This window comes from Mycothermus thermophilus (genome assembly GCF_041956435.1).
Source record: "Mycothermus thermophilus strain CBS 625.91 unplaced genomic scaffold VTJ04scaffold_4, whole genome shotgun sequence".
Taxonomy (NCBI): Eukaryota; Fungi; Ascomycota; class Sordariomycetes; order Sordariales; family Chaetomiaceae; genus Mycothermus; species Mycothermus thermophilus.
Window position 1 is genome coordinate 2,195,764 of NW_027191430.1, and position 17,732 is coordinate 2,213,495.

Consider the following 17,732-nt stretch of genomic DNA (forward strand, 5'->3'; position numbering starts at 1 on the left):
ACTCCCCATATCCCCAAGCACGCAAACTCTCCCTCACTAACCAACCCCCCCCCCCCCCCCCTACTTCTCTCCTCCCCGGCGACGACGGCGGCGGCGGGTGCGCCCCAACCAACCACCCCACGCCCGACACCAGCGTCCCGACGGCGGCATCCCTCAACTGATCCCTCTTCCTGACCCTCTTCTCCCCTGTTCCTCCTGCTCCTGCACCACCCTCTGCTCCAGCATGATGTTCCCCGCTCCCGGCCGAAGAAACAGTCGCAGAAGACAACGTCCTGCTCATCCTCAACCCGTCAAAACTCCTCCTGGCGGCCTCTCCATCATCCCACCGATCACCGCCCGCTTGTCGTCCAGCACCACCACTTCCACCAGCACCCAGCACGCCGCTGGCAATCCTCCCTAACGCCGCAGACGATTTCTGCAACCCGGATAAGGCGGAAAGGTTCTTTTGCGCCGACAGCACGCTGGCGCGCGAGAGATCAAACAGGGACATGGGCGCCGTCGTGTCATCGTCATCATCATCTGCCCTGGAGCGCGCTGCTGACGATGATGCTTGGCGCCGTGGCGGGGCAGTGCGAACTGCTGCTCCCAACCTGCCGCCACCATTATTCTGGGCTGGAACAGACGAGCCGAATCCACCCGGCATTGCCTTCCTCCCGCTCCCGTGTAACGCGTCACCACGTTCATCCCACTCCCCCTCCTGCCGTTCTTCCTCTTGCAGCTTCACCTCCAACTCCTCCTCGGCTCTGCGAAACGCGTTGACAATCTCCTGCAGCGTCGCTGCGGGCGCGACCCGGAGCGCGGCGGCCAGGCACTCGATCCGCTGCTCGAGGTGGCGGATTTCGGGGTTGCCGCTCGTCAGGCCGCCGGTGCTTCCCGGCCCGCGATGGTGGGAGTGTGGGTTGGCGCGGGACGGGGGACGGTATTTCCCTGCTGCGAGGGCGGCTTTCCAGAGCCAGTTATCGGGAGGTTGAGAGGAGGAAGGAGAAGGAGGAGAGGAGGGGATGTTGTTGACGACGTAGGAATAGGCGGTCTCGAAATCGTTTTCGCGGAGGGCGGAGGTGATGCAGAGGGCTGTGATGCGGCGTTGGGCGGTGAGGTGGTCGTCGTTTTTGTTGCTGGTTTCGGAAGGTGAGGATGGTTTGTGAGAGGTGGCGAGGCCGGCGTCGACCATGCGGGCGCCGAGGGTGAGGAGGTCGTGGAGGTGGGTGTAGCTTTTGGGGTTTTGCTCGAGAATCTTTTCGATGATGGAGATGGGGTCGGTGTGGACGCGGAGGACCACCGGAGTAAAAGGCTCGCCTTGTTTGAGGACCAGGCGGTACTCGCTCAGTCCGTGGGTGGCTTGGAGGAGGGCTTCGATTTTCTTTGCTTGCGGGTCGGAGCGGGGGATGGTTTTGGGGAACGATTTGATTCTGCGAGTTGTTAGCAGGGGTGGTGAGCAAGAGAAAATAAGATGAAAGCTTACATTTCATCGCACTTCTTCAGTCCGCCGCGAGTGCGATTTGGGTTGGATGCGTTGTCATATGCTGCCAGGGCAGCGGCGTAGAGGGTATCTTGAAGAGTCTTCCGGTCCAAGGGACGGTCCAACGCATCTTCATAGATGCTCCGAGCGAGAGAAAATCCTGCGATCCGTCAGAACCTCTCTCTGTGACGCTACTGGTTGTTGGGCTGTCTTACGTGTGTTGGAGAGCAGGGCCTTGAGAATCTCTACTTCCAAAAAGTCTCTGCCGACCTGGCTGAAGACACCACAGGGCAGGCCGTCTGCGAACCAACCGCCCTCTATGCCCCAGTCCCTGAGCCATAAAATATCTGTTCGAGCTTGTTGCCAGAAATTGTCATCCGTCTTTGGTCCGTTGTGAAGAAGATGGATGAGTTTTGCGGCCTCGGCCTTTTGTTCGTGGACGTCTTGAAGCAGAGCAAGCTCTCCGGCCCGTCGTACGGTACATGGCAAGCCGAACCTGGTGAGAGTCTGAGCGCTATGAATGAGAGCTTTCAAAAAGGCGACAGAGGCGGGAGTTGGAGTGGTTAAGGGGTTGATTGGCGAGAGTAGGTCATTCCGCATGTAGGTCGCATTCCTGGTTGCTGCTCCCGTGTCCAGGCCAGTCTGAGTCAGGGGTGGTATTGGCTCATGATCGAGATAGCTCGTCACCTTCTCCACGACCCTCAGAGCTTCGTCCAACGATTCCCGCGACGCTTCCTGGATGAGGTAGACGGAGGCCAGGGCTGCCCGTGTGTAACCCTCTTTGAGATACTGCGTCTGGTGGTGGTCAAGAGTGAAAGAGCCCCATTCGTTGAGATCTGCATCTTCTGGGCCCTCCCATTGTAGGAAGGCATTGAGAGCTACTCTCCAACTCTTGGACGCTTGACCAATAAGCCAGCACAGAACCTCGTCCCAGCCGGGACAAGGGACCTGCGGTTCCTGTTCGAATTCTCCGTCTTGCCTTGTGTTCCTCCACCTCTTCTCCGTAGCTAACCATGGCCCGATCAAACTCCTCAAATCTCGCCCAACCAAGGACAAGTCGGCTTCCTGGGTGCCCGTCTGCGAAAGCAAGAGGTTCACGGCAACACGGTCGGGGAGTTGTTGGAACCCTTGAACGGTGTTGGGGATTGGATCCTGTGGATAATACTCGCAGTTTCTCCTGAGTAGTGGGAGGACCGTCGTGACTAGAAGCGATCGGAGACATGGCGCGCGGTTCACGAAGGGGAGAAGTAAAGCCGGCAGCTCGCTCAGCAGGCCAGCCTCTTCGTCCACCCTGTATGCCCGGCGCAACAGGAAGAGGGTTAAATCATCTTCCCTAGCATCTGCTGGCGCTTCGGGAAAACTCAACGACAGAAGGCGAAGTTTCTTGACCTTTTTTACCGCGACATCGTCTGGGAGCTGGGCGACTGGGGAAGAATCGACGTCATCGGTGTTGGCGGGGTCGGGGAAAGAAGAGGCCTCGAGGTGTTGGAGGAACTCGACATAATGGCTCGAAGGTAGGGTCTCGGGAAGGTATGTGAGGAGAATGCGAAGGAGGAGTTCCCTCTTCAGGACTGTGCTGTGGCGGGCGGCGAGGAGGGACAAGCTGTTGACGTCGCTGTGGACAGCAAAATGAACAGCCAGCAGCACAAGCTTGGCTGGAGAGAGCAAGAGGGTCATGGCGGGGTTGAGGGGGGAAATCCAAGGCAGAGAGACTGGAAAAAATTATATGCTTGCCAACAAGGCAAGGGCCAAAAGCATGGCGTCGGGTCCTAGAAATCCCCAAACAACCTCAAAGGTTTCAGCGGGTCGAGGTCCAACTTGAAGTTAGTTGATGTCCAAATTGAGGTCATGAAGGTGCACAAGGACAGCTGTTGAAGGAGCACATGTGGTCTTGGCAACGGGCACCCAGCAGGGGCCATTGTGGGGTCAAGCAGGCCGGCTCCAGTAGGTACGTACCTACTGACAACGATAAGAGGCGGCTGCCCAACATGAACAAGATGCTCAAACTGTAAAATCACAAGAATGCGAAAACGAAAGAGTTCAAGAAAAACAAAGTGGAAACTCTCCAACTCTAGGCACTGTTTTTCAACTTGAACACACAATTTTCAGGCTCTACGATGCTATGAAACTCTCAAAAAGTTGATGTCAAGTCAGCATCCATTCATTCAGTGAGCCCCATTTCTTGGCACACTGTGGCGCGTGAAGTGTGGCGCTTCCTCCCAGCCCCAGCTCGGATCGGCCCGTGCAACATCAACCTCCAACGACGACGAGCTCACGAGGCACTTCCAACATCCCACCACCCACCAAGACCGCGCACTCGCGTCACTGCCCACCATGGCGTCCGGATACGGCTTGAACGGAGGTATGTTCAGCTCTAGTTTCCAATGGCTCAATCTGCTCTCAACAACAGAAAACATGAACTGACTGACCATGATTCCTCTCCCCAGGCCCGTCCCGCTGCTTTCCCTTCTGGCAGGAGCTGATGTCCTGTTACGTCATCCACGGCGGCGAGAACGACGGCGAGGGCAAGAAGAAGTGCGTGCCTGCCATGGAGGACTACTACGAATGCCTCCACCATAAGAAAGAAGTGCGTCACCCCCGCTCCAGGAACGGCCCCTCTCACAGCGACACCATCTGACCTGTCCTTCACAATTCCACAGGCTGCGAGAGTGCAACTCCTCCAGGCTGCGTACCGTGCGGCCGAAGCTAGGAAGCTTCAAGAGAACCCCCCGACGGCTGGGCAAATAAGGAGTCTGGGTTTGGTCAAGGAGGAGGAGTCCAAATAGGGGCTGGGGAGCACCTTGGTGCGGCCGACAAGCAGTTGTATGCCACCACCAGAACCAATTGACGTCTGTATATTTGGTCCTTGCTTCGCTGCTCTTGACGACTAAGCGATGACTCGTCTGGACGACCGCGTAACGCGCCGAGATGGACGGACCTGCGAGGACCCGCCCGGCCCCTCGCGAGGTTGTGAGTCTCACTAGGCCGAGAGTTGAGCAAGAAATGAAAATAAACAAACTTGCGAGAATTGAGACTCGACCGATCCTGATCAAGTCTGAAGCATCACAAACTCCTTCAAAAATCGCAGGTCATCCAGAACCTCCAGCGACTCTTCAGCGACGGCAACCTTAACCTTTGGCGATCGGCCCTGCTCCTTTTTCAGACGAAATCAAAGTCAGCGAGGCGTCCCGTGCCTTCCGGCTCTGATCTCGTCGCTGCTTTGTGACCAAATGGGCGTATTTTCCAAATTCAACCACTTCTTCAACTCAAACTTCCACATCCTCGGCCCCCTCTGGCCCATTTTCCTCCTTGTCGCCAAAGTCCGTTACCACAAACTTCTTGGCGACACCATCCAAGATGCCATGCCTCCGAGGGATCGAGTTCTATCTGACGACCAAGCCGGAAAACGAAAGGATCCCTGAATACCCCCACCCCGAGGGCTCGTCAGTCAGGATCCTTCCTGAGCCGCAGGTCCTCAGCCCGGGTGGGAGTGTTCAGCGGCGGGTCGACCCGAAGGTTGCCGTTTATGTTCCGTCTGTGCCAGGTTTGTCTTCAGTCATGTTCTTGTCAATGGCGTATAATGATGACAGCGACTCATTGTTCCATAGGCACTCGATTTTCGATCCATTACTGCGTCACCACCCCTCCTCCGGCTCCCTGTAAGTTCGTCTTCTTCCGTCTTTACATCAACGGCAGACCTATCGCGGCCTGGGGAGTCGACCACATCTCGCGTCCTCGGGGTCAGGTTGTTCAGTCGTTATGGGCTCCCGGCGGCACCTACGAGGGTCAGGACGGGTTTGAATCTAGGAACTTTGTTTTTCTCCCTGGTGATGACACCAAACCAATCGCCGAGGATGGAGGCCTCATTGAAATTCGGGCTTTCCGAGCAAAGGACAGGTTTGCTCGCGAACCAAAGGTGGAGGAATTCCGATATCAAGCAAATTATGGCATCTCGTGAGCACCCCTCCGAGAGTGAAACCTCACGTAACTAGCCCGCTGACGGGAAGTATAGCACCCCCAGCATTGGCCTCCTCGACCAGCCCGAAACAGCCTGTTTCTACGACTGGCATCTCCTCGACCCCAAGGATTCGCCGTTTGCCACCTTCCGGCTCCACTACCGATCTCTCAAGAGCCTCAAGCAGCTCAACCTGATCCCGGACAAAGAATTCGCCCTTCTCTGCGCGTCGGGTCCCAAAGTTCTCCGAGATGTCGCAAAAGCTCTAGGCTACGTTGACGACTAGGAGTCCAACGACAGCACCAAACAACCCACCGACGCAACCACCCCAACCCCCAAGCACGCCACTCCAGACTTTCTCTTCCTTCAGTCCCCTCCGGAGCGTTTTGTGGCTGCCGAATCGAGCTCCACCAACCTCCCTCAACCGAGCAAATCGCTCCGCGACACCAACAGGCACGCATACCAGCAGCGTCCCTTACCCAAACCGCCCTCGGCCGAGCTGCCCACAACTCTGGATACCCCTGCGAACGACAACACGAGCAATGACGGCGCCAACAACCCGTCCGTGTCCACCCGCTTCTCCACCGCCTCGACAACCTCCATGGCCTCCATCGCCCTGTCCCTCCACGACCTCATGGACAAGGACGGCGGCCTCGATTTCCTGGATGGCACGGAAGTGGGTGAAGTCAAGGTGGGGAGGAGGGTGGTGCAGACCCCGAAGATGGTGTTGTACGGCCCGGACGAGGTGGGACATGGCTCTGGGAGGCCTGGGAGTGCGGTTAATGGGGGCAGAAATTGCCGCGCGACGGATGATGGGGTTGCTGGTGGGGATTATGTTGAGGATAAGGCGAGGGAGGAGGGCAGTGCGCAGGAGTCTGGGCCGGGGTCTGCCTTATGGTCGCCTTTGGGTGTTTTGAGGAGGTTGAGCTTGGGATCGCCGACGCGGGCGCGGGCGCCGACCGGTTCAGCAGGTTTGCCAGAGGGTGGCAGCCGCCGCGACGACAACCGCTACGACGACAGCGACCGCCAAGGGGTCGTGGAGAAGAGGATGGACCCGTGGATGTGAGGTGCGCCAAAGGGGGACTGGGCTTCGAAGGTGGCAAGGGATGGAGGGCTGAACAGCGGGTTTTTGTTAGCTGAAATGAATGGATTTGTTTCTTTCTCGACGTGATTGTGCCTAGACGAGAGGCAGCCCCGGGGGTTTGGCTCCGTTCTCGGTGACGAGAGTGTTCCTCCTTCCTTTGGTTGTAGCTATTCTGTCTTGTTGGTCTCTGACTTGGACTAATCACCTCTTGCGTTGGCTGTGCTTGTCCAAAGGGCTTTGGCTTCGTTCTCACTGGCTAGAGGGCTTCTCTTGGTCCTCTTCTGTTGGCTGTTCTGTCCATTGGTTTCCGACCTGGCCTGATCCCCTTTTTTCGCTGAATGTACCGGATCTCTTGGTCTGCAGATCCTTCGCCGCAACTAAGACGCATAGAAGTTGGATTTCTCACGCTTTTGCCACCAATGTGACGTTGATTATGTGTCCTGGCGTGTGGCCTCTAGTCCATAGAGGCGGCATCTCTCACCAAGTTCTTTCACACCGTCCAGCTTCAAGGCATGGCTTCACCTTCACCTTTGGCTGCCCCGTGTGTGTCAGCGTGTGAGAGGCACAGTCATGTTAGGTTGTTCCCATCACTCAAGAGTGGCCCACAACAAATGCTTCAACACCAAGAAGCAATGGCAGATATCCTACTCTGTCGTCCATGCTTGCCTGCGCTGCCTTACAATGTTGTTACAAACGACCGCTGCCTCGGCGAACTCAGCTCCTAGCAAGGCCTCTCACCTCATCTCCAGCCCGAGTTTCACTTCGTAGGTCAGCAGACCGTCCGGCTAGATACCCAACTTAAAGATCAACAAAGCTCAGGTAAGGATCAGTCTCGGGCAAAAAAGCATCTACAGCCGAGGAGCCAGATGCTCTATATGCTGCCGCCAACTAGGGTCACATTTTTCTCACGGCCAAGGCCCAAGGCCTTAACCTGGATATGTACCAGCGACTACCTAGCCACCAAAGGTCAACTTCAAGAAAGGTAGAGCTCGGCCCAACAACGAAGCAACAAGTCCGCTCCGAACAAAGCCGCCACCATGGCTCCGACCAACCAAGTGCTCGGGCAGTCCAGGTCAAGGTAAACCTGTCGGCTCCCTCAGCCTTTCACTTCATGATATCAAGCCGGCGCCCGGCCAGGCCACGACGAGGAGGCTATTCGCCAACATATCCTGCAACAACGGCAACAACAACAACGCTTCAAGCCGACTGAATACGCTGAGTTCCTCATTCAGGTCTCAGCGTCAGCAGTAGTTGTTCATAAGTACAAGCAATGTATTGCTGACGAGGATAACCACCTGGACGGGTTGATATTTCAGTACCTCCGGTGCTCCAGGTACAAGTGCAAGAAAAGTCGCTGGCAACGTAGAGGTCAAACAGGTTCGGAGGAGAAGGTAGGATCAAACTATTCTCTATATAACTTCACAATAGCCTCCGCGACGACCTCTGCGACGACCTCCGCGACGACAGGATGACTCCTCGGCGGGGACACCCCCTCGGCGACAGTGACCTTTATATATAAGCAATATCTACGATAATGACATTTTTGTAATAATGATCCCTCTGCGAGGACGACCTCCCCGGTAGCCTCATTAACGGTCTCCGCGACAGCCTCCGCGACGGCCTCTGCAACGGCCTCTACGACGACAACTTCTTAGCGATAGTGACTGTATTACCTATAGGGGCTGTGCCGATGGGCAAGAAGCCCGACCCCTTCATCCAACGGAACCAGGGCAAGTGTTGACGGCAGTCACGCAAACCAGACGATAAAAAGTTCTCCACGATAATGATCCCTCCGTGACGATGGCCTCCACGACGACGGCCTCCACGACGACTGCCTCCGTAATAATAATCCATTAGCAATAGTAACTATATTGTCCACAGGGGTCCGTGCTAATGGGCAAGATGCCCGACTCGTTCATCCAACGAAGCCTGGCAAGTGTTGACAGTAGTTAAGGAGACCAGATAGTAGAGGGGATGAATACCGAGGATGGAGGGTTGGATGGATGAGAATTTCATTAAGAAACATGCTCCTAGACTGTTCTTGCTAAACTGGCCTAAGTTGAGGTTATCTGTGACCGTGACTCTAGGTTCCTTGGTCGAGATAGAAGGAGGATGAAGCGGACGTGTAAAAGATCGCCAACGCGGACGCCAAAGCGGATGTGAACGACAAAGCAAACGCCAAAGTTGGCGCAAAATCCGCTATTTTCTTTAGGTTTCAGACGATTTTCACACAGAAAACTTCGGCCGGCCGCGGTTGCTAAAGCGGACGTCAACGCTGTTGCGAACGCTTGAGCGTTTTCCTTTAGCGACGTGAGGCTAATACTCTTCTGTGTTGACAGTAGTTAAGCAGACCAGACGGTAGAGAGTTCTCTCCTACAACAACACCTCCACGGCGACGAACCTTCTGTGACAATGGCCTTTCCACGACGATAGCCGCGACGACAGCCCCTTTGCGATAGCGATTTCCGTGGCGATGACCGTTTTGTGCTGATGATATATTTGTATAACAACCCCTCTGTAATAGCGGCTTTTCCTCGTTGATGACAGCTTTGTAATGATGATGTTTCTTTTGTTAACAACCCCTCTACAGCGATGACTTCTTTGTAACAACAATGCCTTTGTGAAAACAACCTCTTTATAATAGGATCTCCTATATGATGATGACCTTCCGTGACGATGACTTTCTGCTATGATAGCCTTCTGCGATGATGATGGCCTCTGCGATAACGATGACCTTCTGACGACGACCTTCTGCCACGACGACCTCCGCGATAACCTCTTTGCGATAATCACCCTTCCTTAACAAAGAAAAATGTCTCTTCCGCCTTGGAATCACATAACATCCTAGCGCACAACCTGGATACGTACATAATCTGGACGCATATATCACCACGCTGTATCCTGTCTCCGAAATTCAAGGCCTTTCACAGCCGGGCCGTGCCTTCGGATACTGGGAGTAGGTTTGGGTCGCCATGTATGACCTTGCTGAAGCCCAAGGTTCGACTATATGGCTCGGACTAACAGCTTCGGTAGACATCTACCACCGCCTGCCCGCCTCTATATGGCACTTCTCATACCAGGCGAAGACGGACAAGGGCTCGAATGAGGACGAACCTCAAGCTCGGCGTGGCCATCTTCCAAAGCTCGGACCCATTGACAACTCCCCCAAGCTCATACTCGTCTCTGCTTGTCACTTTTTAGGCCCAAATGGGCGTGTCTTCCAAATTCAACCACTTCTTCAACTCAAATTGCTGTGTCCTCCGCCCGGTTGGCCCATCTCCCTGGTCGTGGTCAACTTCCGTACCACAAGCCCCTGAACAACACATCCAAGATATCAGGCTTCTCAAGGTGGATACATCATCGCAGAGACGTTTGCCCAACCAAGCTTCACCAGGCTGCCTAATCTTCCGCGATGGGATCTCCATAGCGATAGGCAACAAATTTGGCGACCCTTCTGAGACAAGGTTGTCGTTATTGTCGTCGTTGCTGTCGTCGTTGTTGTCGTTGTCAGCGCCAATGTATCTGATACTGGAGAATTTTATCCTGGCAACTCCCCCTCTCTGCGGATCTGGACCCTCCGCCCATTTGTACCGTCCGCGAATTGCCACCTATCACCGGCACGCTTGTTGAGGCGAGAGACGCTCTCACGTAATAAGGTCTTGACTTGGGTTGAAAGCTATGCTGACGTGGCAAGGGGTGGGTAGCAGTTATTACGAAGAGAATACAAGACCGTAACAACGTGGATATATATTGGACATGGTGGACATGTCGGGCGGATCTGTCGTCAGTGCCATGTCAGAATCGTCGAAGCCACTTGGTATGCTGATGAATTTATGTCTTTCTTTGTGTACCTGTCGAAGGTACCCACCACCTTTGGTATAGTGTTCCAACTCTTGAAAAAGTGATACTGATGTCACCACCACTTCTCACAGAGGACCCGGCTCTGTTCCATGCCGAAACCTCCAGGTGAGACCAGGGCTTCAACAAACTCATCCGTCATGGTTGGGACGCCACATATGTACACAATTATAGCATCCTTGTCGCTCCCGATTGCCTCCTCCACATCGACAATTGCCATCCTCCGCCTCAGGGCTGGGACTTCTCTGGTGCCACATTGCACCAGCACATTTGCCCTCCGTCCTTCTGCCGATGTTGGCTTCTTTCCGCCCGTGAGAAACAGTTGTATCTGGCCCTGTAGCTTCGTTGTCGTGAAGAGTTCGGCGATCCGGTCTAGAAACAGAATCCCTTGGCTCTTTTGGATCTGTTCGACTCCCCAAGCAATGCTATCGTGACCCTCTCCTTGAGCACCAGAAATGGGTGTTGGCTCTTTCACAGTATACAACAGCCTCACTTCCAAACCCTGATACCGCTCTCTTGACTCCGCAATGTGACTGAGCATGCTCATCATGGGGTTAATACCCATACCGCCGGCCACAAACACCACCTTGCGGAACTGTAGCTGCTCTCCATCCTTGCCATCATTGTCGACAACGGGAGGAGGGGGGAACACAAAACTCCCGCCTACTCTGATAGAGACAGGCGTGTGGAGAAGGTCTTCGGCAGGACGAAAGAGATAAGCTGCGACGGGATTCTCCGGAGAATACTGGATGGCGAGTTCGATGTAGGGATTCTTGTCACTGGAAGCAGCAGAAGGGGCAGAGGTGATGGTGAACCCGCCTGGTTTGACGATGCCGGTGTCTGAAGGGGGATAGAGGTCGACCCATTGGCCTGGCAGGAACTCAATACGGTCCTCGGCAGGAATGGAGAGTTGGAACAGACGAACAGTGGGTGTGACTTGGGTAATTTGGTTGATGTGGAGGGTGTGAAGTTGCTTGGGGTGAGTGTAAGACTCTGTTCCAAGTTGGGTGGCCGGATGTAAGTGGAGGTGAGGTGACCTCAACGAACCTGACGGCGGGGCTCATGAGCCGTGCGTTCAATGTGGCTTGGTTTTGCCATGACGGAGGTTGGAGGACAGGCGCGGGAGAAGATGGTTGTTGATGGAGGAGAAAATGAGCTATAACGAGTTGTGATGTCTTGCACAGCTGGTGGTAACTTGAGAGTACCGAGACCCCGTTTGTCAAGACGAGTACAAGCTCCTCGAGATGGAAATTGAACAAACAGATGCCGTTTCAAGATTGACAACGATATGATGTTGTTGGTTTGGCGACTCTTTGATACATAATAGGACATGAGTACATGTGAAATTCATCACCAAGAATGCATGTTCTTGGAATTATGACATAAGGTGGTGAAGATGTTGGCTTCTGCATCCTGCTCAAACCTCGCTGATGAAGGCGAATGCTCTTGCCCGGCCTGAGTGGAGACCTCCTGTGGACCACCTAGAAACCCCAGAACAGTGGTGGGTCGCAGCCAACACAGGGCAGTTGCAGCCTGAAGAAGGCGACCAATCGGGGCTCAACAGGGGCACCGACACGCTGGGCGGGACAAGACAGGCGGAAACCTGGGAAAGTGGGAGCCCGGACTGCAGCCTCGCGGCGCCAACAAATCACGTTCTGTTTGAACCTGGAGCCTCCCTAACGTTAAACAGCATCGCCTGCGTCACTGGGCCACTTTCTTCTTCGTGCACGTCGATGGGAGGAATTGGAGGAGACCGGCGAGCAACAACAACCTGAGCCCTCCTCTTCCTCCAAAATCCCGGCGACACTGGTTTTGTTTCCATGAGTCAGGTCACCTCAATAATGTTTGCCTTACTCCGAGCCAGGAAGGTGCATCCACGCTCTTTCAACACGACCAGATGCCCCACAAAATTTGAAAATGGCCTTTGATGCCTCGCGCACTCCAAACGACCCACTAAACTCGTCCTCTCCATCTTCGCGACGTCCACATTCGCGACTCAAACCGACCGACCCGCGAGCAAATCCCCAGCACAACACCGACGCCTCTCCTCCAAACGAAAGCGCTCCGACCCTCCATAATGCGCCACAGCGAAAGAAGTCGGTTGTCTCCCAACAACTCGCGCCAATGAGCAATTCTGACTCCATCTCCCACAGGAGCCCTCTCGACTTTCACAGAACGCCTCACTCGTTCCCCGACTATGGGTATGGATGGATTTTGGTTCTCGCTCCGATTGGTCTACAACACACTAATACCAGGGAGATCTGTGAAGGGCGCTGTCAACATCAACATGAATGCCATTAAAAAGCTGGTGCGCTTCGCCGACGACTGCTTCACCTCTAGCCGTTCTATGTGCTAACAAAATGGCTGCTCTGTAGGGGCGCTTTCTCACCCCAGCCCAGCACCGCAATACCTTAGACTCGAACCCTCCTCCTCCTCCACCTACCCTCTCCTCTGCTGCGTCTCCCTCTTCGCCAAAGCGCCAAAAGACAGACCACCCTCCGCCGACAGCGCAAGACCTTGACGACATCATTGAGGTTGGCTCAGACATGAGGCCGAGGACAGAGCGACTCGGCAGCTTTTCGACCTTTACCCAGTCAACCTCGAATGGTGTGGCAGAATATCAGAGTGTTGAGGCCGGCACGAAACCAGGTCGATCCAACAGACGGTCGCGGAACCCCACAAAGAAGTCTTCCGAGCATGGCAGCCATGAGAAAGGCAGGCCTCCACAACCCGACAAAACGGAAGAGGATTTCGAGGTTCTCAGCCCTGCTCAAGCCCCAACGGGGACGGTACGAAGAGCACGTCTCATCACCAATGGTCAGAAAATCAACGTCGTCCGCGACGCCGCCGACAGCCAGATCCTCGGGGAGGTCGGGCCTCGCCCACCACCACCACACCCTCCAATCTTCAACAACAGAGGCCGGAAGCGTTCGAGCCGTGAAGTTGAGGACATAGAAGACTCAGACGATCCTGTCGAGAGCTCTTCGAGAACTACACCAACCAAAGGTGACGTGGTGACAGCAGTCGAAGAACCGGCAGAGCGCAAATCGTCAAGTCTTTCTCAACGAGGCTCCTTGACAGCAACTCTATGGAAGGGCAAGCCACCGGCAAATGAAGTTTTTGAGGTGAAAGCAGCTGCGCGCCAGCCAACTCATGTGTACAAGCATCGCGAGAGCGAGCCTCCATGCTTGCTGAAAGACGCTCCACTCTTGGGATTGCGAGTTTTCAAGGAAGATGGCCAAAAATCAACAACTCATGAATGGCTGAGGATTACGACACGCAAATTGCAACAGGTCTACCACCATCCGGACTCACCCCTGGTGAAGGTATCCCAGTCGGCTGACAATACTGCCACAACTCACATTGGGGGATTGATGATAATGGAGTTCCGGGACGCTAGCCATGCGACTCGCTTCATACACTGGGTCCAATCCCATGCCACCTCTACAGTGAAGATTGTCGAGGTGAAAGAAGGGTATGGGTTGTCAGTTCAATCTCTTTTTTGAACGGTATGTTGACATCTTACAGGCACTCGAAGCTTGCGGCCATGTGGAGCAAACTGCGGACCGAAGTCATGGACGCTCGCAGAAAGGAGGCAGAGAGACCGCCGTCGGCTGGAAAGCCTACTGTTGTCTTGGCCGACAGCACTGGACAACATCCAGTTGCGACTCCCGCTCCGTCGAATGTCCATCCCGCTGGGCGAACTCCAATCAGGCATCAAATGCAAGAATCGACCCAACGCACACCTGTGATGGTCCAACCGAGGACACCCACCACGTTGTCTCGACCGAGTACGCGTCTCTCGAGCACAAAACAAAAAGCCCGTTCCCCGAGTCTTCCGGTGGTGATCCATCGCTGGACCGAGCAGAATCCAGACTGGGCGGATAATTGGAAGATGCCCCTGATTTTCGCTCGCACCACAGTCAACAAAGAAGACATCCCTCGACTTGACGAAGGCCAATGCCTGAATGACAACCTCATCGCGTTCGGTCTCCGCTACTTATTTGACAAGTTCAAGGGGGCGCCCAAAGACCTCAAAGAGCGCGTCTATCTTCACAACTCCTTCTTCTACGAAAAGCTCAAAGCGCCCAGGGGCGCAATCAACTATGACGGTGTGAAGAGCTGGACGGCAAAGGTGGACCTGCTGTCGTATGATTACATCGTTGTTCCAGTCAACGAGCACTACCACTGGTGGGTCGCCATCATCTGCAATCCGGGGAAGCTGGATCCAGATGCGAGGAGGGACTCGGACGATGCAGAGAACCCCCGGAGCAGCCAGGCTCGCAGGGTCGATGAAGACTCGGACGTGGAAATGACAGACCTGCCACCAGCCCAACTCGGTCACGAGCGGAGAAGTTCGGTTGATGATTCCGAGGTTGTCAAATCCGACATTGTGGACCTGGTTTCTGGAGAGCAGGATGGGCCCGTCGATTTGGGTTCGAGTCCCCGAGCACGCCGGGCGAAGAAAGCGAAAGGAAAGCCCAAGACATACAACTTGAAGGATCCGAGGATCATCACGCTCGACTCGCTGGGTTCGAGCCACCCAATGGCTGTCACCCACCTCAAAAAGTACCTTCTTGCCGAGTTCAAGGACAAGCGCAACAAGGAAATCACCGAGGTTCCGACAAGTTTAGGAATGAAGGCCACAAACATTCCCGAGCAGAACAACTTTTGCGATTGCGGCATTTATCTTCTCGGCTACATCCAGGAATTCGTCAGGAACCCCGACAAGTTCATCGAAACTCTCCTGCGGAAGGATGCGCCAGAATGGGAGTTCAATCCCTGCGCGCTGCGGAAGCTCTGGCGGGACACGATATTACAAGAACAACGGGCCTATCAGGAAAACGAGATACGCAAGAAGCGCGCCGCGCTGGTCGGCAAGGCAACGTCTAACACCCCGCCCACCTCCCAACGATCTCGTGCTGCCAGCGAACTGCCCACTAGCAGTGATGGCAAGGGGAGGCCGGGACCCAAGGTTCCGGAACAGCCATCTTCCACCAACCCCGGATCCACGCCGTTCTCGGGAGGCTTCCGCCGCTTGGGAGACAGTTCGGCTCCCGAACCATCCGTTCCACGGCCGGCCTCGAAACAGGGCAGTCAAGCCCATTCATCACCTTCCACATATCACGTTCATTCCCCGTTGCCCCACCCCCCTCAACCCGTCACCACCACCCCAGCACCTTCAAGCCTCGGCCAGCAGGACGTTACCGTCCTCCCGCCCAAATCCCCAGACAACGATACCATCATGGAGTCGATAGAGACGGCAGACGTGATGGAACTCCCCCGCCAACCGGCTCATTCCCAAGCTCGCGTCCGCCCCCAACCCGCACCCGATGCCGACGACGACGTCCAGTTCATCGGCACCGTCACCTCCTCCTCTCCCTCCGGCCGCGAAGACGACAGCAATGGTGACGATGACGACGACAGTGACGACGATGAAGTCAAGGAAGTGGCCAGACCCTCCATTCCCCCGGCCAACTTCTACGCCACTAGCGAAAGCGGCGAGCGCCGCCCGTCTTCTTCGCGCAGCGCTACCAGTGCCCGGAGGACAGCACCAGCACCTGTCGCGTCGCCCACATCGCGGAGGACGACTACTGGCGGGACGAGGCCAAAGACGTACTCCAGCGGTCGGCTCACGCTTCGTCGATCCGAAGGGCGGGAAAGCCCGGGTCCGTCGGCCGCGGTGGAGGTTTTGGAGGGGAATGATGCTAAGGAACCGATTCAGCTCGATTGATCGGCAGGGGGGAAATGGTTGGTTTGTTCGCCGATGGGCGTTAGGGAAGGTTAGGTGATGGTCGGTTATGGACTTCCATTTTAGAGGTGGTACGTAGATTTGGGCGGTCGGTTGGGTTTGTCTCCAACTACAGAGGTAAAGGGCCTGAAACTGGAAATGTTACTACGGACTGGACTGGACTGGACTGAAGCTTTGCTTAGGTGGCCTGGCCTCGACTTCGATTGTGCCATGTCTAGAAGACGTCGTTTGTGGGATAGGTATGTATCTCTGTTGGGTTCTGTTTTTTTTTTTTCGAAGAAGATACCACCGCAATTCCATCATCATATCACCATACCATGACTTGGGTCGTCGCACCTGTGGATGATGACTGAATGAATGAACCTATTCGTAAACGCAGAGTTGGTTGGTCTGGTTACACTTGTTAATATCCCTCCCTACCTACCAACCCGCGTTCCTGTGTAATATTGTTCCTCTGCCGCTACCTAGTTTGTTGCGCTGCTGAAGGAAGGGGTGATGTTTGACTTTGGCGTGTAGCTAGCTAGCTCCCTGAGCACCACCGGCCATGAAGACTACGAGCCTATGTACGTATGTACATACAGCCTTGGGATATAAACCTGGCCACCTCAATCATCAATATAATAATTCTCCTCCCCTGCAGTATGTACCACAGGGGAAGGAAAAAAAGAAGCACGAAATTCCAAAGCGATCAACTTACCACAGTACACAGACACACCTCTCTTACTTAGAACCCGCCCATAGGTCCCTCCGCGGAGATCCATCCCCAGGGCAGGGCTAAAACAGCCCAGTCTAGAGCCTGCACAACGTTTGTTGGGATCCCGTGATCCCCTGGATAACCAGCCAAGGCAGGTCACACAAAACACAGAGCAGCTACTTAAGATTCTCGCCGAGCGAGCGAGCGCGAGCGCGAGCGCTTGCGTGCTGAGCACGCAATCCCGGCTCAAAACCAAGCCAAGCCAAACCACCTGATCTCATCAACCTACCAGAACATCACCTATTTATTTTACCTACCACTAGCAGCGCTAAGGCCTCCGTCCGAAGAAAAAAAAATATGTTTTATAAAAAGAGGCCCAAACGCCTAGTTACCTATTTCCTTCTACCAAATCCCTACCCACTACCTACAAATCTTCCGGGTCATTGACACAGGGCATGGCATGACTACTTTAACCTCCGTCCGTCCGGCATGACACATATAACATCATCAAGAACTTACCCTGGACATAACTGACATACATACATATCATCATGATTTCCTTCCCCCCTCCATCCATCCATCCATCCATCCATCCGGGTACCTCCCAAGTCTTGTAAAAACAACAAAACAAGAAATCCATCTTCGTCCCCCCTCTTCCCGTTGCAAAAACGCCTCTTTCTTCTCCCCTACCCAAGTTGAAAAAAAAACCCACCAAAGGAAAAAACGATGACCCAAACAAACCTCCAACCTCCAGCCAGGCCTTTCCCAAAACCACGACAGACAGACTGCCCGTTCATTCGCAGCGTATATCCCTCTCGTCATATCCCATCATCTCCGTGCCCCAACGACAAGTCTAACCACCATAAAAAAAAAAAAAAAAAAAAAACACTTCCCTCCCAACCACCACCACCTCCTTTCTTCAGCTACATT

The 17,732-nt window shown here is 54.6% G+C and overlaps 5 protein-coding genes across 5 annotated transcripts in view; 3 read left to right on the plus strand and 2 right to left on the minus strand.

The window, feature by feature from the left end:
• The window catches only part of VTJ04DRAFT_6548 (uncharacterized protein), a gene marked incomplete at both ends in the record, with an annotated part of 4,147 nt that extends 1,011 nt beyond the window's left edge, over positions 1-3,136 (minus strand). Inside the window, 3 exons of the mRNA XM_069364779.1 lie at positions 42-1,409; positions 1,463-1,619; positions 1,675-3,136. Of these exons, the coding sequence (XP_069218572.1) occupies positions 42-1,409; positions 1,463-1,619; positions 1,675-3,136 (2,987 nt within the window). The remainder of the gene's footprint in view (positions 1-41; positions 1,410-1,462; positions 1,620-1,674) is intronic.
• Positions 3,137-3,793: 657 nt separating this feature from the next.
• Positions 3,794-4,245, plus strand: VTJ04DRAFT_6549 (uncharacterized protein; the record flags this gene model as incomplete). The annotated part of the gene is made up of 3 exons (XM_069364780.1): positions 3,794-3,821; positions 3,907-4,046; positions 4,120-4,245. 3 exons carry the CDS (start codon positions 3,794-3,796, stop codon positions 4,243-4,245), a joined length of 294 nt encoding a protein of 97 aa, XP_069218573.1.
• Positions 4,246-4,816: 571 nt separating this feature from the next.
• On the plus strand, positions 4,817-6,480 carry VTJ04DRAFT_6550 (uncharacterized protein; the record flags this gene model as incomplete). The annotated part of the gene is made up of 4 exons (XM_069364782.1): positions 4,817-5,003; positions 5,068-5,413; positions 5,472-5,655; positions 5,701-6,480. 4 exons carry the CDS (start codon positions 4,817-4,819, stop codon positions 6,478-6,480), a joined length of 1,497 nt encoding a protein of 498 aa, XP_069218574.1.
• A 3,931-nt stretch (positions 6,481-10,411) lies between these two features.
• VTJ04DRAFT_6551 (uncharacterized protein) lies at positions 10,412-11,454 on the minus strand (the record flags this gene model as incomplete). Its single annotated transcript, XM_069364783.1, has 2 exons — positions 10,412-11,329; positions 11,404-11,454. 2 exons carry the CDS (start codon positions 11,452-11,454, stop codon positions 10,412-10,414), a joined length of 969 nt encoding a protein of 322 aa, XP_069218575.1.
• An 819-nt stretch (positions 11,455-12,273) lies between these two features.
• Positions 12,274-16,090, plus strand: VTJ04DRAFT_6552 (uncharacterized protein; the record flags this gene model as incomplete). Its single annotated transcript, XM_069364784.1, has 5 exons — positions 12,274-12,452; positions 12,510-12,557; positions 12,616-12,664; positions 12,732-13,831; positions 13,885-16,090. The coding sequence occupies 5 exons, from the start codon at positions 12,274-12,276 to the stop codon at positions 16,088-16,090; spliced, it is 3,582 nt and encodes a 1,193-aa protein (XP_069218576.1).
• Positions 16,091-17,732: the final 1,642 nt, after the last annotated feature.